The 26991-nt window shown below is 36.0% G+C and overlaps 1 protein-coding gene and 1 long non-coding RNA gene across 20 annotated transcripts in view; one reads left to right on the forward strand and one right to left on the reverse strand.

The window, feature by feature from the left end:
* LOC310905661 overlaps positions 1 to 16762 on the reverse strand; it is a 34860-nt gene extending 18098 nt beyond the window's left edge. The window contains exons 1-2 of the long non-coding RNA XR_014589212.1: positions 16635 to 16762; positions 1 to 14485 (exon numbers count right to left, since the gene is read on the reverse strand). The exon at positions 1 to 14485 is cut by the window's left edge and continues 18098 nt beyond it. This is a non-coding gene — a long non-coding RNA (uncharacterized lncRNA). The remainder of the gene's footprint in view (positions 14486 to 16634) is intronic.
* Positions 1 to 26991, forward strand: part of LOC310905657 (uncharacterized protein) — a 251501-nt gene that overhangs the window by 82638 nt on the left and 141872 nt on the right. For 9 of the 19 annotated variants that reach the window (XR_014589195.1, XR_014589196.1, XR_014589197.1 and 6 more), the window contains one exon: positions 22731 to 22823. The exons of 9 other annotated variants lie outside the window; for them this stretch is intronic. Coding sequence is in view for 6 of the 10 variants with exons in the window: in XM_083852262.1 (XP_083708388.1) it covers positions 22759 to 22823 (65 nt within the window). In the remaining 4 variants the exon portion in view is untranslated. Of the gene's footprint in view, positions 1 to 18499; positions 18582 to 22144; positions 22198 to 22730; positions 22824 to 26991 lie in introns of all 19 variants that reach the window. One more of the 19 variants, XM_083852263.1, reaches the window with a different exon arrangement.

Below are 26991 nucleotides of genomic sequence, written 5' to 3' on the forward strand. Positions count from 1 at the left end.
CTTTTGGGGACATGATTGCTCTAACAATTTAGGAAAGTAGCATAATGTATATTCCTTTTTATTGCTGTTTGTATGATTATCAACAGAGGAAAGGTAAATCCTTTCTGTGAATCTTCACTCTCCATATTTTTAATAAGGCTGAGAGGAATCTGGTTCTTATGGCCAGCTTCAAGTGTCTTTGAAGTCAAAAAATTTTTTTCTAACTCCCTTAATGAATCTGTATTGGACATAAACCAAATTGTTATTCCTGAGTTAGGAACTAAAGGAGTTATCCAGATTTAGTAAATGCATTTTAATTTTCATATCAATTTGAGGGAAATTTTATTTGATTGAAAGTATCTTTCATGTATTTTTTTCATAAATAAATGGGTAGGGGTGGGCAGATGACTGCATTTTCTGATTAAGTAAACTACTCTGTATGGCTAGAAGGTTTACAAGAATTTCATAACTACGAAATGACTACAGGCAATGAGGATTGGTATTTTTAGGTGGTGTTCAGCATTATGATTGTGAAAAATAGGTATATTCTAAATCCTGTTAGCTTTTGCAGCTAAGTACACTGAGAGCTGTTGAAGACTTCTGTTTGTGGACTGAAAAACTATCAAAACATTGGAGATGAACATTTGAGGCAGTGCAGAAAAGCATATTGACCTTTCAGGGTGCTTACAGTGTGAAAGAGAAGGTTATTCCCTATATGATCATGACTGAAGTAATCCATATTTGAACAATTACTCTGTTCTTCATGGACTTTCATGAAGATGCACTGTGGGTTTTCTAATGTAATAATTATTTCCTGTGTTAACCACCATTTCCTGTGTTAGAACATGCATAATCACTCACAAAAAAACAGCCTGTGTGTTACTCCATCTACTTATGTCTGTTTCTATAAACATATAAAATGTCTAAATAGAAAGTCAGGATTAAAGATGGAAAAGAGACAAGCCCAAATGTGGTGTAGTAATCACATATGACATAGACATATTTTATCTTCTGGGAACATGACTAATGGTGTTTTGTGTACTTTTTTGTCTACTCTCCAAATTAATGCCTTTCAAAATGTTTTGTGAAGTTCTCAGGAGAATGGTGTTTTCCCAGAGTATACCTTTACAGTAGCACCAAGAAGCAAGGTTTCCTGTCCCAAGTGTTTTTTTTTTTTTTCCTGTTGTTCAGTGAGGACCAAACTTGACACCCATCCTCCTGTTACCTGGTGTATGAAGCTCCCAAGTTCCTACTTTGTAATCTCAAAGTTCAGAATTAACTTCCACTATGGGCTGCTTTCATTTTGGGGAGATTTACAGTATTGAAAGACAGGATGATATAAATGGAATAGAACGCCTGGGTCTTGCTCCCTATCTCATTCTCAGTGTGCTTTGATCTTTTCTCTGCTTCCTCCAGGAAGCTCAGTATCAGAAAGGGAAAAGATTCTACCTATTAAGCGTAAAAGATTTCTGATTTTTGATGCAAGAGCATCCACCATGTTAATAGATTTGCTCACTGAGCAAATCTAAGTGCAGAGGTACTATCTTTTGTTCTTGGTTTGCACAGTGCCTAAAAAAATCAGTACTGACGTGAGTGAAGTTCTCAAGAATGTTGTGTATTTTACTGACTTTTACGGGAAACTGGCCCTGTGATATTTATTTAGAAGAAGAAATAATACAAATGCTATTCTTTTAACACCTGAATTCCTAAGGTGCTGTGTATTATTTATCTCTGTTATGCAGAATTACATGTGATTGTGACATAGCTGAGCAAATCTTTCAAGAAGTGTTGAAAACTCTCATCTGTTGAGAAAGTTAAAATCTGGTTAAATACTCCAAACGTTGGTCTGCTTGCAGGCTAGGACTGCTCTTCTTCCCTCCCTCATCAAATCAAAAATGGAAGGCTTCTTCTTTCTGCCTCTGAATGATAGTATCCTGACTAACTTATTCCTACCTGAAAGCCTGGATTTAACAGAGCTTTGGCTAAAGATTTAACAGACTCTGTTACTCTCCACATATTACTCAGACTTCATTGTACATAACTTTCCACAGAGTCTTGAGCCTCCTGTGTAATATAAGGCGTTAGAAACTCGGGTTATTACTGAAGTGGCAGCCTCAGGCGGGAGAGAAAATTGACACAAAAAGACACATGCTTACTTTCCTCCTCCCTTCTGCCTTTACCCTCACCCAATGTACCACAAAATTTCAGAACTCTGGTTTCTGAAACATGCCATTTTTTTGTTCTATTTGCTGTGCTAAATATAATCTTTTAAAATGTAGAAAAAAAATGATTAAAACATCTTTGCATACACTTTTATTTCTCTTTAACTCAGTCTATCAATTGTGTACGTGAAATTGTGGCAGGATGCCACTCCCATAGCAATAGTTAAGCCTTCAATGAAGCTGCCTCAGTTGCCTTTTCCTCTTTCCTAATGACTTATTTGTAGCTTGAATAGCTTTTTCTGCACACAAACAACTCTCCTCCAAACATTCTCCTCTAAACCCCCATGGCAGCCTCCCCCACAAGTATAATATGACAATCTTATTCCCCTAAGGCACTGATATAACTGAAAACTGAAGCATCTTCCCTGACTTCATAAAGATCCGGTACAGCTTATATAGAGACAAATCTAAGAACTCCTACTTGATAAAAACTAAAACTATATGATTATAAATTTGCCCTTTCCTTCAGGCTGCTCAAGTATCCAGATTTCCATGGAAAGTCCTGAGAAGGTGTATTTTCTTGGCCCTCTTGGAAGCTCAAAGGCTGAAAATAAACATCCCTTTCCATCTGTATTCTTCTGGAGCAAGTAGCAGAGTGTTAACATTTCAGATTTTGCCAAAATACCCTACTTGAGGATCTGACTTATGATCTATATGAGGATTCATTTTCTTTCGGTTTTGTTCTTTATCTGTCTCAGCCTCTAACCACATGTATTAGGTTTCATCTGTCATACAGAAGTGACAAGATATAGTACTATTTTAACAGTTCATACAACTACATTTGGCACTGCATTTTAAGATTTCCTGATCTGAACTCTGGTTTTGTGTTTGATACGTCACCCTGTGGAAATGTAATGTTGCATTTTTATTTAAATCCTTTACTTTAATGGGCTGAAAGAAAGTTGGCCAAACAAATCCCCAAGCAATTGTGTTGTATACATATTACTACTGTGAAAGAAAGAGATAGGGAGCTGAATACTTCTGAATTTGCTGAAGTAGTTCTGTGGTGTTACTCACAGGTGGCTGGAATTAAATTGACTAAGTGGTTTCTCCAAGCACAGCACCTGTCATATCTTGTCTCCTTTTCATAACTTCAAAGATATGAAAGTCATAAAACCAAGCCTGGAAAGGGTCAGAAGTCACTAGCTTCTTTGATTGATGTTTTGTCATATTTTGGCTCATTACTTCACCAGAAATCTTCTCTTCTAAATTTCAGAATTTATGAGCTCCCACAAAATAAATATTATTAAAAACAAGGCAAGACGGTCAGAGTGAATCTAAACAAACAACATGCATGAATCAAACTCTTATGCCTCCAGGTTGCACTCAGAATAAGAAGATACAATAGAGATTACATTCAATGTATTTGTTATCTATTTCTTTGACCTTACAGCCACCTTACAGTGGCTGAACCATTGTTCAAGGAAATATTTTTTTGCTGTTGTGTACAGAAGATTCTTTTTAATGAACACCACAGGGTTTACTGATCGCTCTTAATGAGTTAGGAACAAGTGTCCTGCAGGTAAATTGTCACATATCTTTAGAAATAAACCAATCAATGAAGGTGATGTATAGGATGATAGAGTTATCTGTACTTCTCCAAAAGAGAAAACAAATATATCAATGTCCTTAATGTTTTATATAAAAGACACTTAAGGAGCTGGCAAAAACTTTGTTAGACTCGTATTTCAGATCTTCAGAATCAATAACAGCAGTTAAACTGAGATTTAGGGACTCTTACAAACTGTAGCAGCAACAACACTCAAAGAAACTGAGGGTTGTCATGAGGAAAAGAGGTCTGCAGTTGGCACAGTCTTTCAGTGTGACTTTTTATTTTTTCCAAGAGGTATCTTAGAAGAGAAGTAGCAATCTCTCAACGGTACTGTAACATACTTTGTTTTAGGCAATAACCTTACCAGTACAATTTAACAGTGACTTTGACTACCTTAATAATGTGTGGCATAAATCTGCTGTTCTGCTAGAATTCAACCATGGAAACAAAAAAATTTTTTTTTGTTGTTTGTATTTTAAAGTTGTATTTACTTCTGAATATTTGAACTAGGATCTACTATTTATAAAATTTTCTTATTTTTTTCAATTGGATTTGATGCAAGAGAAGCATACTCCTTTACTTTATGTATAATGTATTCATAAAGCTGTTACTAAACTTGAAGATGCATTTATATCTTTCTGCAATATTTACATATGTGTTACAGATATTTATATGTAAAGATTGCTTAATCTGCTTCTCAGATACAGGAGGTGTTGGCCAGACAGCTTGCATTGCCTAATGCACAGGAAAAGAAGGGTCATTGAGGCCTTCTTTTATGGGAGAGGCCCTTCTCCAGTGGATGTCTGTTCTGTCTCTGTCATGTTGGCCCTCAGCTTTTCAATAGGGAATTTTCATGAGTTTTTGAGAGTTCTGTTTTCAGAATTTGGTGATATGAGGCTTATCGTAATAAACCCTTTAATAGTTTTCTTGATTGTTTGTTTATTTAGTTGAAATACTTTTAGTCCGGGCATCTACTCTGTACAGGTCAAGCATAGCATCTCAGTGAGAAGGATGTATAGCTGACCTAACTCTAATGCACTTTCAATATAATCCTATGTATTTTGTGTGTGATATGTAATACAGCAACTCCCTTACTACTAAGCTTTTCAACATGTAAAATGGAAAGTAACGTTATTGTACAGTTCTTTAACATTTTCCTTTTCTACATGCAAGCAATGTTTTGCTTAAACAGATAATACATTTTAAAAAAAGGAACAAGTTTAAAAGTGCTTTTAACTTATTTAAGGATGTTCTTTCTGTGGGGGAAAAAAAGTTATTCTATACTGTTCTGTTATTCTTCATACTGAAATGCATGCTTATAGAAGTATATTTCTAGTTCTTGTAAAAATTGCAAAATTTCACATTAGGATGTTTTTTTTTTGCCATGGCTGTACTTCTCTGAAACTCCTTCCCCTAACACCGTAAGGAGCAAGCAGACTGGGTTATTGTATAAGAGGTAGGTTTGTACTTCAAGTTTGTTAGCTGAAACATAATTACTTCAGGAATCTAGAGTATTATAATTAAGCCAGAATAAACACGTACAGCTGCTTCTGACTTCAGGGACTAGACATTATTGAGTAGGTCAAAATGTATCAAAACTGAAGGGAAATTCTGAAAAAGTTTTTCAGTTTATTGGAAAATTTTCAATCAACTTGCGATGGCACTTTTTTGATTTTCAGTGGTTAAAAATATTTCTAATTTCAATGAAAAAAATATTTATAAACACTTGGTTTTTAATTTACCTTTTTCTTCTTTCTTTCCTGTGAATACAAGAATATGAAGGCTATTTAGAATTTAGAGTGCCGTTTCTCATACATTTCCAGGTTTATTTTTTCATGCTGAATATCCCCAACACAAGAAAAATTAGAAAGGAGAAAGGGAAAAAGCAATTGATTTCCACATAGAGTTCTCTGAGCTAACGCTACTAAAAAGTTGGCAAATTTAGTGTAGGAGAAAAAGAGAGAGGTGAGATTGGAGGTCCCTTATAGCACATCTTGTTACTGTACTTGCCAGACCAATGGAAGAAAAAGGACCTGGACTTCTGTGTGATGACTTTCTTGAGCATCATTTGCTGTTTAACTTTTTATAACAGTAGTGACAAAACTTTTTGTTATCTTGTGTAAAATTAATTTTATAAAGCATTGAAGTGCATAGTTGTTTGTACAAAGTTCACCTGGGTGGTGGTACAAAACTTTGCAGTAACACCAGTTATTTGCTGTCACAGCTGCAGAACATGCCCCAGATCATCTTACTCCAATTTTAAACAGCAAAAATTCACTGGAATTGAAAAGTTTCAGCAATAGAAGAACAGGTTTCTGTACTTGGGTAACAGCTACATTAATTTATGCAAAACTAAGAAGTGGCACTAAATATTTATCTTATTTATCTGAAACTAATGCACAATAAAGAACAGAGTTCTTTTGGGTTGTTAATAACCGGTCAGATTTTCTGACCTGGATGTAGATCTTGGAATACTGTTCTTGAAATTGTCACCTTGTATGAGACATTCCAAGAAGTGACAACACTTCTGAAGTGTGTGAAGAGCACAAGCTTGTTTGTTTAAGTGACCTCAGAACATCCTTTAGATAGTTCTACTGTTGTTGTCTTCACTGGTTCATTTCAAGAATATAATTCTCATGCCAGTTGTATTTGTTTTGCTTATACCATTTAGGTAAATTAAAGAAATTTCTTTTTCTTAATATATCCATTTAGTACATTCCTATCATTGCCAGACTTCTGCTTCTGACTCAGTCATTTCTTGTCTGCTGTAAATAAGATGTTCAGCCACCAATATTAGCTATGCTGTTACCTGGAGAGAGGCAATATGGAAAATGTTATTTACGGAGAAAACATGCAACCATTGCACTGCATGAAAAAGTCTTCAATTTCGTAACAACTGAGACTAGAGCTGCAGAATTTTCTTAATGACTGATTTGTTTTTTACTTTATAGATAATATTCATTGTTACTTGTAATTCAATTTTGTGAATACTGCTTTTCTGTGGAAAAGGCGTTGCGTTTCTGTAGGGTTTGTAGGGTTTTGCTGCTTTGGGTTGCAGAACGTAATGTTACATTTTATCATATTTTTTAACTAATGTATATTTTTCTTGTACTTGAATTTTAAAAAATGATCTCACTCTGGAAGCACTCAAACTGATGCAAGAAGTAAAATACAAAATTTCTGAATGCCTTTAGAAATGCTGGTGGTCTGAAAAAATCAGAGGTATCAATAGGTATTTGATCGTTTTCTGTCACAACAGATTAATGGTTATTTTACAACAGCATGACTGTATAATCTTGTATATGGTAGTTCATTTTTGATGAGTCTGCTTTGTAGTATATTTCCATTTCTATGCTATTTACCCACATAATTTTTCTGAAGCCTGTACAATAGTATGGGTTCAATTTAGAACAGGAGTTAGTTCCTTCTCTGTAATTAAGGTTAATTGTTAATTGCTTTGTTAATTTTGCTAAAGTTTACAGTGTATTTACAGACCAGTCTTGAATACACCACTTCAAATGATAAACCTAATTGTGTTACTACCAGTTGATTGAATTTGTGAAAGCTGATTTCACTTCATGAAATAAATGTCTAGAAGCTCAAACTTGGATGTAAACCCCCCAAAACTTGCAAAGGCAGCACTAGTACATTGATTAAGCTGGGATTATGACAAGGTATGAGATACAAATCTTGTCTAGTGTTTGAACTACACTTAAGTTGTAAGATCAGAACTAGTGATGCACGGCCCATGAAATCTGTGGTAATTTATAATATGCAGAAGCCCAGCATTTTGCCTGGAATTTTTTTTAGTTGTGTATATTTAGGATATATAGTCTCACTGTTAGGTGATCCTGAAATGCTTTGAGAGATTTACTCTCAATCTCATAGAGAAGAATAAACTTTGTCTAGCAGGAGATACGAAGAATGTGACAAAATAAATTTTTTCATAGTAAGTTAATCAGTTACTCATGAGCACTGAGAATGTACTGCTTTTTTAACTTCTCAGCTGGTTTTGAAAGATGACCTAAGTAGGATTTTATTTTTATCTAATTTGCTTTTCTTGTCTCTAATGAGACTGAGTTGTAGCTATTTGAATTGTAGTTGGTGTTTCAGTTTGATCCATTAGTTCAAAGATGCTATGTCACAGCAAGAAACCCTTGATTTATTTCCAGATCTCTTGCAGAAGGTTTTGTCAAGCAATAAATTTTCTTAGAATTATTTAGATTATTTTTGGCATTTTGGATTTAGCGAGAAAAGTGCAATAGATCACATTTTTATTAACACTTCTAAATGTGTGCTGATTATACTGTATGCATCTACGCAGAAAATCAATATTAGTTTAAGCTTGTTAAGATAACTGACAGGCTGGTTATTGCTTCTGCCCTCAAGTGTCCACATGTATATTGCTAGCCATTCACAAACAGTTATTTTGGCTTAAAAATGAACCTCCTTAAGGTTCCATATATTCATAGATTGTTTCTTTCCCTCAGATTAGTGTTGTATAGATTTTACCAGTAAAACAGTATTTGTTTCATAATTTGTTCATAATAACGTATAATGGATGTTGGGTTAGAGTTTTGTTTACTCATACTCAGAAAGACTATGTCTATATTTACAGTTCTGACAAGTAGAAGTGTAGAAGAGAGAGATTTGAAATCCGTCAACAGAATTTCTTTTCTTAAATAGACATATTGGAGTGAAACAAGAAAATTTTATTAAGAAGGTTTAAAAGCTATTTGAAATCATCCATATAATAGATTACCATGTAAATAAAATGTGTTAATCTTGCTACTGTGTGCTGTGTCTTGAGTGGAGAGGCAGTGAAAAATGAAAATCAGATTTCAAAAAAAAAAAATCAGGCAAACTGAACATAAACTTTTTTTATCTTTTGGAATTGGGAGATATGACAATAAGGTTATTTGCATATATTAGAAGAAAATCAGTGCAGCGATTTTACTTTCTGTTTTGCTCTGCTGCTATATGGACTTGTAGTAAGTCATCTTGACTAGCTGAGCAAGGAGTGATCCCGGAAGCCGTGGGTCTTTCCCTTTATTTCCCAAGCTGTGCATGTAACAGCTCAGGAACAGATTCTTACCCTATCTTCGCTTTCTGCTGTCCCTTTCAGTTTTATATTGAATAGTTTATTAAAAAACAAACAAACAAAAACCGCTGATGCTCTTTTGCACAGCTGTTTCTGAATTCCTCCTTTTTAGGCTCAGTAGATAGTACTGACATTGGCATCTCATCTTTTGATCAGTCTTAAACCTCACCAATGGTGGTTACAGGCAGAATACGCTTAAACTGCCAAAGGCTATGGCTGAGTCCTTCTATGTGCATTTAGAACTAAAGAAAAGAAGAATATGCCTTTTATTTGGTTGTCACAAAACTGTCCATCAAATAAACAAGTGGGAGGTCAAATCTCCTTTAGCAAGTCTTGCTTTTCTTAATCAATGAGGTTTCTAAGACATTAGGTTGCTTATTGGTAAAAGAATATTGTTAAATCTTATCCTGAAATTAGAAAATAATTTGTGAATAAATAAGTGTTCTGATCTTCCTGCATTCTCAGGTGGTCACACAATACCAAGAATATGCCCAAGAAATGACCACCTACGTCTTGAACTCTTGCTTTTCCTTTAACTGAAGAGATGTAGGATGTTATTTCCTGTTTTGCTATCTTCCACGAATAATTTCATAGTTTATCTTTCACAATGATGTCTTGCATGCTTCAACCACCCTTAGAATTCTACCTGTGGAGCTGGAAAATTATATGTTCTTGATAAGAAACACCTTGCCATTGCAATGCTTTTCAAATTTGGACACATTTGTAGCAAATGACACTAAGTTAGAATTTATCGTCAGTACTTGGAATTCAGAAATAAATCTTCTAAATCAAAACTTGAATGCACTACTTGAAATAAACGTTGGCTTTAGAAAACCACCTGGATGCGTTACTGCACAAAAACTGAACTTTCCTCAAGATAAACTGCAGGTTGTGTTTGTGCAATGCACTATATGAATCACAGTTTTCCCCCTCTTTGAGTTCATCTCATCTGCTACAGGGAATTATACGAAGAAGTCCAGCGTTCTTATGAAATCTATTTCTGTTCTCAGGTCAGTTTTTCGTGGTCAGACATCCAAATTACTGAGGCTGTGATTACATTTGACTCTAGATGCCACCCTGCCAAATCAGTTTTTATTTTTTTTTTACACTTACACTGCAATTAGTATCAGTGAAACAAATGCAGAATTGCACGGGAAGGTTGTTCTCTCAGAATAAAAATGAAACACACCTTTTGTGTTGGATTCCAGGATCTTTGTGGATCATTTCACTTGTCTTATGTTTTTTTAAACATGTTCCTTCTCTATTTGCAGCTTTGTAACTTTGCCAAATATCAAGCAGGAGGAGAAAGTCATTCCAAAGGAGAGAACCTTGATTCAAAACAAATACATGCAACAATGGCAAAATGAGTACAGAATATTAATTGACCTAAATTTCACTTTACATAAACATTCTCTTCTAAACTCTGTGAAAGTTGCTCCTTAGTGTAAGTATATGCACAAGAGTACAGCACTGAATATCACTCAATTTGTAGGAAATTTTTCAACCTAGGACCCCAAACAAGTCATGCCATGAAAGGCAGAAAGGATGCCAAAAAGTTGTTTTCCTCAGTCCCACGTGAATTTGTGCAAAACCAGATTTTGATGTATTTCCCACTTAGCCAAAAGCACAAAATTGAATATTTCCCTTGTTATTAAGTTCTCCATAGAGAGGCTATTTTTAGATATATCATTCATTTCTTGAATCATATTGGAGATAGATACATAAGAAACAGGTAGTGTTCCGTTTAATTTTAATATTTATTTCAACATATGCTTTCTTCCCACAGTTTTTAAAGTACATTCATATTAAATGGAAAGTAAAGCACAGGCATAGGTACTGAATATGTTTTGTTGTTGTTGTTTTTTTAGTGTTTACAGGAAGAACTTGGAAAGAAATGATGTTCCGTAGGGAGGTAAATTATATGCAATGGATCAGTGCTCTGCTACTGTTCTAAGCAGGAGGAGAAGTTGTTCAACTGTCTGCATGATGTTGAATGAGATCATGCAGTTTTCCTGTCTATATTCATCTTATGCCAATTCACTACAGGTAGCAGCTATTTCAAAGGCCTGGTTCCGTATTCCCATTAAGGCAGCTAAATATATTGATGAAGTCATTAGAAATAAAAGCTTTCACTATTCTTGCGGAAATGATGTAAATGCTACAGAAAGCATTAGCATCATAACACATGGTATATGCTTTAGGATCTTCTCTCTTATTGTGTTCCAGTATTAAAAGACCAGAGTTTGATCTTTATTTTTCAGGAAGAAAAAATATCTCATTTGCATAAAATGCTTTTGAACAGATTTATTGCTTTGTTATTCTGGTGGGATGAGGAAGGAAACGGGATAGGATAACAAGTTTTACTGATTGCTCCAAACTGCAGACAATAGAACTAGCACACAGCTCTTTTGCTACAGAATACCTACATCTTTGTACCTGCTCAGAGTTCTTTCTTTGGATCAGATATAATGATCACCATGTTGTGCCCTTCTTGGCACACTGAACACAATGTGTGTGTTAGGGCTTCAGTAGTGTTTTAATTTTAACTGTGGGTTGAATCTTAACCTCTTGCACATTAATGTTCTAAGATGACCAAAGAAGTTCAGTAGGAGGAAACCTTTATAACTTGATATTATATAAAGGGGCCATATAAACTCAAGGCTAATTGATCTTATGTAGGTTTTTGAAAGAAGTGAGCACTGTAAATGTAAACTGAAAATAAAAAGTCACGTTTTGACAATGAATCTTGGTTTAAAAATGTGGTTTTGAATAGTCCTTCTCATGCATGCGTACTTTCATTAGCGATCTAAATCTTTCAGTCACTGAATTAAATGATTATTAAGATAGGCTGCTGCCTTCGGAGTGATGCCCTCCTCTGTAAATTGATTATAAAATGAATTCAGTATTGTATCTTACAATGCACTAAAGCTTGATCGTAAAAATGGAAGTGTGGCATCATCATTCCCCCCATAGTTTTATGAAGTCTTGCAGTGAAATATTGCAAACTACTAAAATTTATAAACTGTGAAAAGCAAAATATCCTGTATTTCTGAATTACCTGTTGAAATTAAAAATTATAGTTTCTGTCTACTTGTGGATGCCAGTGGCTTCAAGTGGATATTTTTAGAACTCAGAACTTCTGAAATCAGATACTTGGTGTCTCAAATGGAGCAGCAGCTTGCTCTATAACTGTGTATCTTTGGTGGATGTTGTAGTGCTTGGGAAAAGGGTTTAATGGAGACGTCACACATTGATTCTGGCATGCTTGGATACTGTCTTATTACAGTGAAGAGCAGGAGGTACCAATAAGAATATGCTTTTAGCTTAACTGATTGTTTTCTTAGGAATCAGGATATTTTTTTTAGCCTTTAAGACAAGAGCTATCCTAGTGAACGAGCATAGATAAGAGGTGTCTATTGATGTGCTATTTACTATTTGCTCATTGTATGTCAAGTATTACAACTCCTTTTTTATCTGCTATGTTGAACAAAGAATCAAATAATAAAACAGCAGTGAAAGTTCTCGCCTGGACTGTATTTTTAGTCCTAATTTGCAGGGAAGAAAACTGAAGCAGAAGTATAAGAAGCGAAGTGCCAGATAAAGCAGTGTGGTCACTCTCCTCAACCTGTTGGAAGAAATTCTCCTTGAATTCCATCTGCTGAAGCAGGCAGACTGGGACCTGAACAGTTTCTTTCTTGCAAGGGGGTTCTGTTAAACAGAAGTCTAAAACAGAGCTTTCCATCATTTCTCTCAACTGTAAGTTGGAACAAACCTACCCACAGAGGTGACAGCAATTGAAACTAATCTTTTAAGTGTTTACTGGCTGATGTCTAAGTAATTCACCCACCATTTCTACAGAGCTCACTGATATCAGTTGTCTTTGTTTCCACAGATTACAACGACAGTAGAATTTAGAAGTGTACTTTCTGTGAGGTGTAAAACACATGGCCAATGCATAATTTTCCTTGCTACTGTTTACAGAAATTTTGCAAGTGGACTTGGAACAAGATCAATTGTTCTGTAAAATTTATTATAAAAATATGGAAGGCTCTTGAGGTAAAAATGTTCTTTTTTTTTTTTTTTCTCAACAAGAAGAGTAAACATTTTTGGAGCACAGGTTCTCCAGAAATTAACTCTGATTTTTTTTGAAGCCAGTTCCCTAAAACAAATGGTGTCTTTGCAACCCTGTAACATGTGCCTTCTTAGTAATATTTCAACACATTGACCAATTTTTAACAAATTTAGCAGAGGGTAGAAGTCTCAGATATTAAGTACCTTTGCATTTCATGAAAATTGGCATTAGATATTGCAGAGAAGCATGTTTTTATTTTTACTCAGGGAAGAGAACAACAAAACTAATTTTTTATTAGACATCAGGGACTCTGCATGGAATCTCCCTTGAGATATAAATCTCAGCTAAGATATTTGACTTTGATAGTTTTGAGGCTCAGAAAATAATCAGATGTGGCTTGGGGAGGGTTTGTGTTTTTTTTTTTTCTTCCCAATCTAAAAGAGCATTCATATACTCTGAGTCTGAATGATTTCAGACATTAAAATAAATAAATTGCAATTAGAGTTGTGATGAGAGCATTCAGAATACATGTCACTTGTGACAACCTGAATTGAACATGAAATTGTTCTACAAATAGCAAAGCACTTAGAAAACTGAAGGGGAAGCATACAGAAAATACATGTTTACATGGCTCATAAGACTGAATGAGTAAATATGGGGATTTGCTACTGTTTCTGTTGCTGCTTCATCACCTAAAGAAGAAAGGGTTGAGGACTTCCATATAGTTTGGGGTTTAAGGAATAATGAATGTGTGTTTTTTCATCCCTGAGTTACCATAGTATCTGGTTTCCCTGGTTACCAATGACCAAGGAAGGGATGCTAGGGGAGCTGGAGAATTTTATTTTTTTTTTAATGGCGGGGGGAAAAAGAGAGGTCAGAGAAGATTTTTTGTGTGTGAGAACAGAAGAACAGAATGTGAGAATAGTGCCGGAGGATAACTGTCGGGAAGAGATTTTCTCTGAAATGGAATTTATAGATTTCTCTTCAGTGGAAACAGCTGAAGTAGTTAAAAGAAAAGAATCACTTGTGAGAAACAAATCCTGCTTTTTTTTAATGGACTCTAGAATTCAATGGTTCAAGGTTGCAGACTATCAGTGGTGTGATGATTTAAAAAAAAAAAAAAAGAGGAGAGAAAAGATGTATAGCTGTCTGGAAATAAGTAACCAGTTGTGTCTATACAGGTGATACAAGGTGGATTTGACCAGATTTTCTCTTCCAGGGGTACAAGCTTTGGCTTGACTTCTATTCCAGATTCTCCAGAATACTGCCTTCATGAGTCGCCAGGGATGGTGCATCTACTAACTGATACTCAGAAAGGACAGTGTTGGCCAATACAGATTACTGCAGTAGCACTTGGGGACTGTGGTTCTGAACCAGTCTTTTCTGTGTTGGAGACTTCATGACAGAGTTATCTTGGTTCTCTGTAAAGAGAATGTTATCCTGGTTCTTCACAATCCAGAGGATTTCTTTGGTAATTCAAAAGCTGGGACCTCAAAGTGGTGTCCAGAAGGTAAATTTATGGAAATCCTTTTATTGTTTCCTTAGGGTGTGCTGCAGAACTGTAAGTGGAAGATTAAATATGGCAGCTTAGAACAAAGAGAATTCTCAGTGTTTGGGTGGGTTTGTTTGTTTTAAATCAAAACATTGTTGATTTTCCTTTTTTGCTTTCAAATCATCTATTTCACGTCCAGAAAGCTTTCTGAGCTATCCAGCACTTTAACAGTGACCAAATAAAACAAACACTCCTACGCAGCTTCCAGTTTAATAGCAGATAGCAAAGGAAAGCAGTAATTGCTTTCATCCTTTAGACTGGTTGACATGTAATCAGAGCTCTGATCTCCAAGGAGGAATTATTCAGGCTTGGAGAATTTTTGACACCTTTACATTAGTAAAATATTTTTTTTGACATTTTTAATATTTTTATTCCACAAAGACATGTTCATGCCAGAGAAACTCAGTGAACTCCCACAAATATGAGTGATTCTGCTGCCCCACTTCCAGTATCAGAGGCAGCTTAGATGGAAGCATATTCATGGTTTCTTGCTAGTGTTTTTTTAGCCATATATTTGTTTGATTCCTTAATTTCTCTGGCAAATTACAGATAATTGACTGGCCCTGCTCCTCCCTAACCCTAGCTCAAGACTATATAAAGGCTTAAATATAAGAATAATAAACTTTATTGTGTGTAAACTCTTGTATATGGATGAAAATTAATTCAGTCTTTAATATGGTCTTTTATTTCTCTTCATGTGGGCCAGATGGTAGGAAGCAGGTGATTTTGCTAGCCAGAGAATTTTAAGCATGCTTGCAATGTTATTAGTAAACATATTAGTAGACACATCATTTTGCTACTTTTGATTGTTGGGTTTGTTGATGGCCCATTCAATCAAAGTTCAGTAAACAAGTTTTGTTTTCCAAAGGTTTATTTCACAATTCTATTTTCAGTTATTTAAAATGTCAAAAACACTTCACTTCTTGTCTTCTAAGGCAGAAATTTATATATAAAACAAAACAAAACAAAACAAAAGAACGCATACGCAAAAAAGCGTATGGGTCCTTAAATTCATTGAGTCTAATGGACTCTAGACTTCACTGGTTCAAGGTTGCAGACTATCAGTGGTGTGATGACTTTAATATCCAAAGCATTTCACTAGCCTAAAGAACGCCTTAATTCATCAAAGTGCTTCTGTAGTACTGTAATAATACTCTTGGCTTTCTAATATGTTACTAATTACTCTTAACTTAGATTAGCAGTTACAGTGACTTTAGTATAGCTATATATTGAGTACATGAAGGTAGAATGTGGTCTTGCATTTTGAATCTTCAGTTTTATTGTGCTCATATTCTCTTTTATTTGTCAATATAACTGAAAATATTTTTAACTTTCTTTCAAGTTCCCAAATTAACTCTCAATTTCTCTTATTTATCGGATTTTTTTACCCTCAACCTTCCAAAAGGGTATTTCTATTTTTATCCTTATTTGCATGAGTACAATGTCAAATGTACATATGGAAATGCGTTTGCATCTGCATATTATCATGCATGCAGTCTTATGCAGGTGTTTTTTTTTTTTTGCATTTGCAGGTATGCAATAGTTAAAATATAATTGCAAGCTAGTCTCAATATCATCAAGATTCTCATTCATGTGGCAGCAAATGAGAATTTTATAAATGGATTGGAAGAAGATGTTCAAGGAGAGCCTTCCCAGCTTAGAGGCAACATGGGAAAATGCACAAATGTGGTTTCTTGATAATATAAGAGGTTTGGGCCAGGATTATGAGCTGATCAAAGGAACAAATCTTTTAATCACATGCATGGCTTTATTATTCCCCAACAGCATTTTGTGTGCAGGAATAACTTGGTTCCTTGCAGACACTTCTGCCTTCAGTAGTAGTTGTTTGCTGTGCTTGTGCCATGAGTCAGGTTTTCTATGCAATGCATCTCTGCAAATTCTACATTTTGGTACTTGTAATCAGAGCTGAAATCACTGTTGCCCACCTACAGGGTTTAAGAGACCAAGTGACATCTGCAAGCCTCTAAAGTGCCTTTGGCAAAGAGAGCCACGGCAGCTGCTTCAGCTACCAGGGCCATTCCCTAAAGTAGCCCAGGGAGCTACTTTCAGTTGTACAAATTAAAGTGTGATCTTGGCCACTGATGGTCAAACTGGATCTCCCCAGTTCTGAAAGAGAGGAAAGCCACTCTATTCACCAGCATCCCTATAGGAACATGCAACAAGTCCTTGGTTACTGAATAGTGGGAACTTTTAGTCATCCTCCTGTGCCAGATGCTGATTCTCTGGAATTGTCATCTTCAATATCTAGATGGAGTCTGATCTGATCAGAGATAGGAAGGTTTTCAGAAATGAGATTTCCCCTCCCCAGCTTTAAAGGTAAAAATTTACCTTACCTCAGGCAGAAGTACTCATGTCTGATTTTTTTGATAGATCACAGAATCACAGAATCATCTAGGTTGGAAGAGACCTCCAAGATCACCCAGTCCAACCTCTGACCTAACACTAACAAGTCCTCCACTAAACCATATCACTAAGGGCTACATCTAAACGTCTCTTAAAGACCTCCAGGGATGGTGACTCAACCACTTCCCTGGGCAGCCCATTCCAATGCCTAACAACCCTTTCAGTAAAGAAGTTCTTCCTAATATCCAACCTAAACCTCCCCTGGCACAACTTTAGCCCATTCCCCCTCGTCCTGTCAGCAGGCACGTGGGAGAACAGACCAACCCCCACCTCTCTACAGCCTCCTTTAAGGTACCTATAGAGAGTGATGAGGTCTCCCCTGAGCCTTCTCTTCTCCAGGCTGAACAACCCCAGCTCCCTCAGCCGCTCCTCCTAAGACTTGTTCTCCAGACCCCTCACCAGCTTCGTTGCCCTTCTCTGGACTCTCTCGAGCACCTCCATGTCCTTCTTGTAGTGAGGGGCCCAAAACTGAACACAGTACTCGAGGTGCGGCCTCACCAGAGCCGAGTACAGGGGCACAATCACTTCCCTCGACCTGCTAGCCACACTGCTTCTTATACAGGCCAGGATGCTGTTGGCCTTCTTGGCCACCTGAGCACACTGCTGGCTCATATTCAGCTGACTATCAACCAGTACTCCCAGGTCCTTCTCTGCCAGGCAGCTTTCCAACCACTCATCTCCCAGCCTGTAGCTCTGCTTGATATTAGCTAACTTTTATTTAATATAACAACTATATGTTCTTTTTTTTTTTAATATATAACAATGTTTTCTCATAATATTTCTCAAATATGAATCTTTTGGTAAATATTATTCCTTTCAGACTGCTGAAAAATATTCAATTCAAAATGTGACTCATTTAGTGGCTAATATTTAATACTTAAAATTATATTTCACTTTTCAGTGTCCAGATGAGTTTAAAAAAAAGTCATAATTACCTAACTCTGAGACAAACAGTATGAAATTTTGTATAAAAGCTGCCTTAAAAAAGGGCAGTCTTTTAGAATTCAGTCAAAAGGTTGCCAGTGTATATATTTTGCTACTTGTGCATAAATAGTAATTTAATTTGCTGTTCTGTATTGCTGACATATTCCAAAAATGTCTATTGGAAGAGTATACTAAATTGACCTTTCCTTTGCTTATTAATTTTACAAGCAGTGTTAGTTAATTCACTTGAACAAGGTATTGTTGCCAGTAGTTACCATTAGATGTAACCCAAAATATCCCATAAGTGTTAAGAAATTTTCTCATTTCAAAAGTGAGAGAAAATAAAATAAAATTAAATTAAATTTAAAAAAAAATAACCCTGCAATAAATAAATAACTGCAACTTGTTAGATGAATGCCTGAAGAACACTCAAATCACCTGGAGAATCCAGTGCTGGTACAGGTGCTGTGCCTCTGTTCTTATAATTTGCAAGTGAAGCCAACCAAAATGATAAATCAGCTGTTGAAAAGTTTTGAAGGAAGCATGCTAGTAATCTTCCATTAATATAGCATTTTCACTCAGAAGATCTTTAATTGTTGTACAATAATTCTCCGGAGACTCAGAAGATGCTAGTAATTGGTAGAAAGACATTAATTTGTTTTCTGAAATGCAGTGCCTTCTGGAGTGAGAAATACCTCTTATGGAGCAGGAGTGAAAATTCACTAAAAGCTAGAAGGGTAGGGAGAAGACTCCAGGTAAGTGTGATGTAGTAATGTGCACAGTTTTCTCTGTAAGTGGGCAAGAAAGGTGTATTAATGAACTTCTGGAAGTATTTTAATGTCTCATGTTGTACATAGTTTCCTTGTGTGCCAGGAGACTGTAGAAGGGGTGCATGCCTATACTGTCACACACTGATCACTACTGCTGTATGGGAAGCTGAAGAGGTCTTATAATTTGTTTACAGAATTTTACTGATTGCTTTCATAGTGTGGTTTGAAACTTACTGTGCTTTATGGAAAGGATTCATAGTGTGAGGAATGTGAATGCTGTGCAAGCATAAAAAGTTAGAAAAAAAAATGTTTTTTTTTTTCTCTTCTTCCTTCCCCTCTTTTTAAATTTGAGTTTCCCAAATCTGATTCAGGCAACACTTTAAAAGTGATGAAAATCTGCAAATCACTTGTTAGGATTAAATGTTCTGTCTTTCTATACGTAAAAGACTGGATGTGCTATACATTATCATTCAGTTGTGGGAGAAAAAGATTTCATATTAACTGTGCAGTATTTCATGTTAAGACATTTACCTTTTAATGACTGATGGCCTAAAGATGTCACTTATGTTAAAAAATAATAGTAATTGCTATTCAATTGAAGTCATCTTTTGGATGCAGGTTTTTACATTCCTAAAAGATGAATGTTTTTCTAAAGTGAAGGTATTGTTAAATGAAGGTAGCCAGTCAGCACAACTCTGTTGTTTTATCAGTGTCTTTAGAGCTGCTTTGTTTTATGCTCTCTTTCCTGAGGAGATCAATAATGGATGGCTGACATCATTCCTTCACCACTCAGAAATGAGAAAGCCTAAATGCATTTCTTTAGGGCAGGCATGTTTTTCATCCTGAGCTGAAAAGCCTGTAATTGAGTAAGGTTTATAAGTGTGATTGCTATTGGTGTGTGTTCCAGTTTGACGTGCCTGTGAAAGGTTCCACTGGCATTTACCTGGCTCTTAGGGATGTTGACCTCATCTCCCAGACCAGCCAGCATGTGAAATGTCTCTGTTGAGAGGCACATATACAGAATGATCCTAATATTGAGAAGCATTAAGGTTCACTTTGTGATTGCGTTGGTAACTTTCTTGAAGTTGGCTGGCTCTACGTAATTTGTGCATACTTTATCTTTGTGTTTAATTAAAAGATAAATAAATAAATAGAAGGCATAGTAAAGAACAGATGGGGATGGCCCCTTGCATCATCGACTTAACACCTCTGTCTTCCTGTTGAAGAGAATAGGAAGGCTTTATTAAGTTTGCAGTCGGGAAAACTGGATGGCTTATCTGACAGGACTTTCTACTGCTATTCACAGGTCTAAAAAGTCAGGAGAAATGTATGCCTCTGCAATGATGTGTCAGCGTAAACATATTTATTCTGGGGGGACAATGAGTCTAATTAAAGAACTGTTACTATCACTTGCCAATTTCAGCAGCATTTAGCTCTCTAGTCATTAATTCAAATGGAAATGTACCTAAATGAAAGTTACAGGGACAAAGCAGTGGAAACAAAGAATGGCAGGTTCAGTATCAGTCCAAAGTCATGATTCCTCTCATGTGTTATGTATCCTTTTACCACTCAGAATATCTTATGGAATCGTAGGCAGCCACCATTGGCACAGCAGGTCTCTGATCTTGCCAGGACACTCTGTTACCTACCAAATGGACATTGAGAATGGCAGAAGTACGTTCCAGATCCAGACAGCTGGTCTGATTTTGTTTTTGTTGATTTTTATTTTACCTTTTAGAAATCTTTCCATGATACACTTGCAATATATATTCTTGAGACTGGCCCAGGTGCACAGGGGGCCACAGTGAAGGTCAGGCTGACGTTGCTGCTGTTGAAAATTTTGTCCTAATCTGCTTGTTTCACCCAACTATTTGATTTGACCGGTTGTCTGCTTTCTGTCATGTGCATCACATACGTTTATTGGAAAACCTAGCAAAATTCTGTAATTTAACGTATTATTGCTTTCATCTGTTAATTTGGAAAGAAGCAGATAAAACATACTCGTTTACAATGTATATGAAACCATACTGGGATACAGAAGCACCAATCTTTTCGCATCTTTGTACTGAATTTTGATTTATAAATAGATTTTATAAATATAAATGAATTTATAAATGTAAATAAATTTAATAAATTTAATAAATTTAATAAATTTAATAAATTAATAAATAAAATAATAATTTTAATAAATATAAATATAAATACATTTTGATTTTTAAATAGATTTGCATTTCTAGAGTGGCTTGGTGGCTTATTTTTCAGTTTCTTTGTTTCCTTTTTAAAGGAAGCAACAACTTTGTGATATGTCTTGTGAATCTTGGATGCTGTGACAGTGCTGGTATACTTGTAATTGAGATGATTGCTAATACTAAACAAGGCTGAAAGTCGCAGCTGCTCTGTAAGAGCATGCATGGGCTGTCTGGGCCTGGGGGCTGGTGGTGGGGCCTTCGTTAGGAAAGGTCAGGGTTGCCCCAGGCCCACCACAGCTGGTTCCGGGTGGTTCTGGATGGTTCTGGAATGCAGGGCGCAGCTGAGCCTGTCAGCAGTGCTGCAGGTGCTTCTGTGGAAACATGTTGGGGAGAGGGCAGAAAATGCTGGAAAAAGAGAGGAAGAGAAAAGAAGTGAGAGACAGCCCAGGGAACACCACGATCACAGGAGGAGGTGCTCCATGGTGGAGCAGATGCCCACTGCAACCCCGCAGCAGGGCAGGTGAATATTCCTGACAGGAAGAGGTGCTGAGGGGGGACAGCCCATGCTGAAGCAGGGGAACTTGTGAGGGGAAGGAGGGAACCATCAGGCTGAGGTGTGGGCGGGCAGCTGGGAGATACCCGGCCCTGAGCTGAGGGGAACCTGCCTCAGGGTGGGAGGTTGTGCTGCTGGCAGTGTGTGTGTTGGGAGGTGATGTTTCTCTCCTAGGTGTGAGCACAGAACTTTATCTCCAGAAGTAAAGTAACCCCACAAATGCTGTAAATCAGAGCCATTTTTGAAATCTGACCTGTATCTTCCTGACCACATGAGCTCAGTTCTAGCAGAAGTGCTCCTGTGTTTGTTTTGATACACAGTGAAAATAAGTGCTGGTTCTCTTACACATAAATATGCTATCTATTTGTGAATTGCGTTCCAAACTCTTTTATCAATGCTGATTGCTGCCTGGGGAAATGATTCCAATATATCAAAGCCTGAGAGAACAGAAATACAGGATTGGCTGGGTATTTCAAAGCAGAATAAAAAATGAACGTTAGAATTTATGACAAATAAAAGCAATTTGTGGTACAGAGGTGTAGGCATTGTATTAAATAAATGCATTTAAAGTATTGCATGTAAATTAAATAGATATCTGAGTTTAAGAGGGAAGGAAAATGTGCTATGCATCAGTGTTTAATAAAGTATTTGTAGGTAGTAAGAGACTTAAAAATTAGATTACCTATAATTCACTCTGGCTACTTAGAGTTAATTTTTTTCTTTCCTGTCACAGAATAGGTCACATTTACTTCCATTGAGTACTATTTTATTCTTAAAGGGGGATTCTTCATTTGCTTTGTCTACAGCAGAAAATACTACTCAGTGTTGGAAACACGGGGAGCACATTCCCTACAGCAAGGTATTTAAAGACAGCAAAAGGGATACCTTTCACTTTCTCTGTTATGGTGTGGCAAGGATAGCCTACTGGAAAGGATGAAAAATATTTTAGGTGTCCAAATTAAGTGGCATTCACCATTTAACCTTTTTTCCTGAAGCATTTCTTTTTTTTAAAAAAACTTTTATTTTAAGTAAATCTGTTGGTTATTTTCCATTTTCCAAATGAGACATTGTGATGGGAGACATTTTATTTCTTTATGTTAACAACTTATATGAAACAGTACCATTAAGAGTACATAGAGGTAGCTGTGTGACACAATGACTATGGGGTATGTCTTAGGGATCCTGTTATGTCTATCCCATATGCTCCAATGCTTGAAGTGTAGAGCTGACAGCACTTGGTATCTTATTTCAATCATCATTTGACACCTCAGTCACTCTTACAAACGTAGCTAGCCAGCTCATCTGTTACCTGGACTGTATAATTTTGACTTGTCTCAATTTATTGCACAATTATGTTACATGTGGCAGTCACTTGTGAATATTCTTTTTCAGCTGAAGAGCAAGTTGACAAAAAAAAAATATGTTGAAAGTTATGATACTTCAAAGGACATATAATCTGCTGTGCTTTTCAAAACCCCAAAATAGGTAAGATAAAATCAAATTTTATACTAGATTGTGTTTTGCCAGTCAGACACCATTAAAATTTGACAGGCATGATGTGATCCAATGAAATGTGAATGACATAACCCAGTGTGACATAACTGATAGGCCAACATAGAAATTTAATAAACGTTTCCAATAAGTTTGCTATACTCTGCCTGTCATGTCTCCAACCATTCCCCTGTGTTATGTCAACATTTGGGTCAGGTACTTGGTCTTAAAACAGATTATGAAATGTAACAATTTTGCTTATTTATAAGAAAAGCAGTAGATATTTCCTTGTACCCTTTCTGGATAGTTTAGATATGAATAGTGTTGCAACTGTAAAGAATATTAGTTCACTTATGTGGAAATCATTTTGGTTGTAAATGGTCAGTAGAGCAGCTACAAAATATATGGACTCACTTAGCCAACTTATGTATAACTTGCATAATAGAGACGTGGTGATGTGACTAGCTACAGCCCAACTTGCTTCTTTCTTAAGTTACTGAAAAACTGCCCCAGTTTTTTTCCTAAAACTAATCATGACAGGGGCTTACTCTAAGAATTATAAATGAAGTGTCTACTGATCTACTGCTTTCGGTTTACTCTCCTGCTGCTGTGAGGTTTTTATTCTAATTTGATGAAAACCAGATTTTGCAGCAAGACTTCCAAACCTCCTAAAATGACATTTAATACCTAAAATTAACACAACATAAAATATTATTAAAAAAAAACAAAACTCTATACACTCAGCCAGATAGCAGTTCTGCATTTCCCTATTTTATTGTCTATAGAAAGTTAATAAATTAGAATCTAAAGCTCTAAAATTTTTGTAGTCGTATAATTCTTATGACTTCTGTGAGAGTCGACAGCCTCACAAATATAGCTCATAATTAGAATTCATTCTCATATTTGCATTATTGGTATTTTATATGGAAAATATATTAATACTACACACCACAAAGAATGTATTTGCACATGTCAGTTCTAGGAACTTTATCTAAAAGCCTTGTAAGCAATTTATGCTTTATTAAACAACAGCCAATATAACTAACAGTACTTACATAACAGTTGCTTTCACTACCTGAGTCAAAACGGCTCTATGATCTACTTCAAATTAGTCAATGTAAGTGTTTGCTAAAAATGGACTGCATTATGGAAACCAGAGGGCAATTGTAATGCAGTACATTACTTCTGCATTTGAAATGTGGACTAAGGAATCAGCATAAGCTTATTTAATGTACAGGTATCACCTTCTCAAAAAGAAAGAAAAAACCCTCTACATGCAAATCATTATCAAAACTGTCACAGCTGTATTTGGAGACTAGGGATTATATGAATAGACTTTGTTTTATTTATTGCAACACTAAAGTGAAAAATATTGATTTGAAATTCTAGGACTAGGTCCTAGATATCTGATATCTAGATATCTGATACTGGATATCTTTCTTTTGAGCTTTGAGATCCAGCTGTAGAATTTAGTTGTAGAGGTGCACGGACGCTCTACTGAGGTTAAAAAAAAAATAATAAAATCTCCTCATAAATCTCTAAGGAATAAAATCATGGATGCATATAAAACAAACTAGTAATTTGTCACTAGTGTAATATAATTCAGTTTTTTTTGTGCGTAAAAGTTCAAACATTTGCAGGTTCAATTCTTTACATTGTTTTGTGCTGAAATTTAGTATAATAATATAATAGTATAGTATAATAGAATTTATTATAATTTAGCATTTAGTATAATAGAATTTATTTCCAAAAGAGTTTTCCCATAGTTCATTTAAGTGGTACAAAACCAGAGCTTTTTTCACATATTTTTGAAAGTTTTGTGTTTTATTTTAAAATGTATTTAATTAAATAAATTATGGCAGAGCTTTGTAGGGGGCAGCAAGGGGAGGCAGTGAAGGGAGACTGAATTGCTCCGTGGCTTAATACGTGGAGCTGGGGAAGGAGTTGTGGAAAGGGAGAGTTTTGAGAGTATTAGAAGACCATTCAAGTTCACGTTTGGAACACTCCCTACCTGTGAATGGTTGTTTTATTGAAAGCTTGATCACTATAAACTTTGTCTTCATGTGCTACCATTGCACAATGAATGGCAGAAAGCCCAGGAAATCTATCTAAATATTACTGTCTGTATGACTGGAGTCAATTGGCATTGGCAGGTGGGGATTTACACCTCTATGAAAAAGTAAGTTTATTTTACTGCTGCAGTTTTAAACCTGAAAAGACCTTCCCAAGGCAGCTTAGAAGCATAGCCAATATTCCTTAGTATTTCCTAAATGTGCGTATTTGCTAGAAGCAAACAGGAAAGTGCCTTGATAGTTTTTTATACAGGCACTGCCTCAACTCAAAGTGCTTCACCTTTGTGGCCGAGGTGAGAGTGGATTAAAGCTTGTTGTACTCCCTGACCCACTTTCATCCATCTACTGCTTGTGGGGTGTCTGTTGATTGGCACAGATCACATCTATCTGCCCTGATGGCAGGCAGTGTTAAAGCAAAGTCCTTGCAGAAATGGTCCAGGGCTGCCTGTTCAATGTCAAATGTGTGATACTGCAGAAAGAATAGCAAATATGATTAGTGATGGTGAGTGTACGTGGCATAATATACTCACACACCTGCGTTGCAAACTGTGGTACAGTGTGGAAGGGATAATACTCACCTCATCTCCATCAAGTTGTCTGAAGCTTGCCCCAGTGCAAACCTGGAGGTGAATTTTGGCTGGAATTTAGCTGCCAATCTATATTCAAAGTACAGCATGAATATACTCAGTTGTTTCCGTAAAAATAAGAAACTGTTATCTCCACATGACTCCCACTTTGAAGGTGCCTTATGCCTTCATAATAAGGCATAGAGTCCACAGAGTTGCTCTGAATACATATTTTACTTGAAATTCATGCACTCCTTTATTATGGAATAACTTTATTGATGAAGGGCGTTCGAGTAACTCTTGAGTCCTGAAATGTACTGGTTAAAGACAGGAATAAACTGCGTGTGTATAATAGAAAGAATGAAACTGTTCAGCTCCTCATGCCTGATGTATCAAGCCTCTGTGATGTTCCCCGCAAAGGCCAGGAGCAACAGAGGTGGTGACTGTAACTTTTTTTGGAAATTGCCAGATGGTCTTGTTATTTTATTCACATGAATAGATAATAGGTAGCTCAGGAAAGAAGTGCTTATTGTCAGCTGAGATATAATTATTTCTGGACATGGAATATTTCCATTTAAATTTGCTCTTATTATCTTAGTCCCTATCTGAAATAATTTTCTTAAGGATGCTAGATTATACAAACTAAATGTGAATGAAAATATTGAATGGTACAGAGTCATGGGAATAATACTCTGTCTAGTGTTTTTAGAAAATAAGCCTCGGATACAAATGTCATGATCTGGTATTACATTTAATATAGGTATTTGTCATCATAATGCATTTATGGGATATTTTTCTTGAAAAGCAAGCAATACAATACATTTCAGTAAAATTGAAATATAAATTCTAAGGGCAAAATAAGTAAAAGATAGAATGCAAGTAATGATAGTGTCCAAAAGAGATTTGAGATTTGTTGCTAATGAATACAAATCTTTTGTAAGTTATATTGAATGGCTGCATTCAGCAAGTCCAAAAATATTTTCTTCTGAAATCTTTAACTGCATTCATCTGTACAAGAGTCTCTGCATGTGTTTTGTCCGTTTTCTACCTGTCTCTTATATGTGTGTCTCTATGGCTAGCCCCACAAGGATATCCAGAGGCAGGAGCAATGCAAATCTTCTGAAACTACTACCAGCTCACTGATGCGCTCTTGTTTTAATTTCCTCTTCCCCTACCTTTCTAAGATTATATGCTTCAACAAGCAATCCAGAGATGTCTTGCTAATTATTGTGTCATAGATGTGTTTGCTGACTACCAACAAAAACCAATAAATGTTTTTCACCAAAGATAAAAAGGAATCAGAGACACGTTGGTGCTTAACTAATGGACAGTGGGTCAGATTCACCCCTGAAGTAACTTCCATCCCCTATGCCTTGTCATAGTTGTCATTTCACAACTCCTTCTTTACCTACAGAAACAGTTAGTTTCACAAACCTGTAATTGGCATGATTGGACAATTGCTCCATGCAAAAGGATTTGTTAAGGTTCAAAACCAAATCTGTTATTAGTTGCTAGTAGCAAGAG

Source organism: Anser anser (assembly GCF_964211835.1).
Source record: "Anser anser genome assembly, chromosome: 11".
Classification (NCBI taxonomy): Eukaryota; Metazoa; Chordata; class Aves; order Anseriformes; family Anatidae; genus Anser; species Anser anser.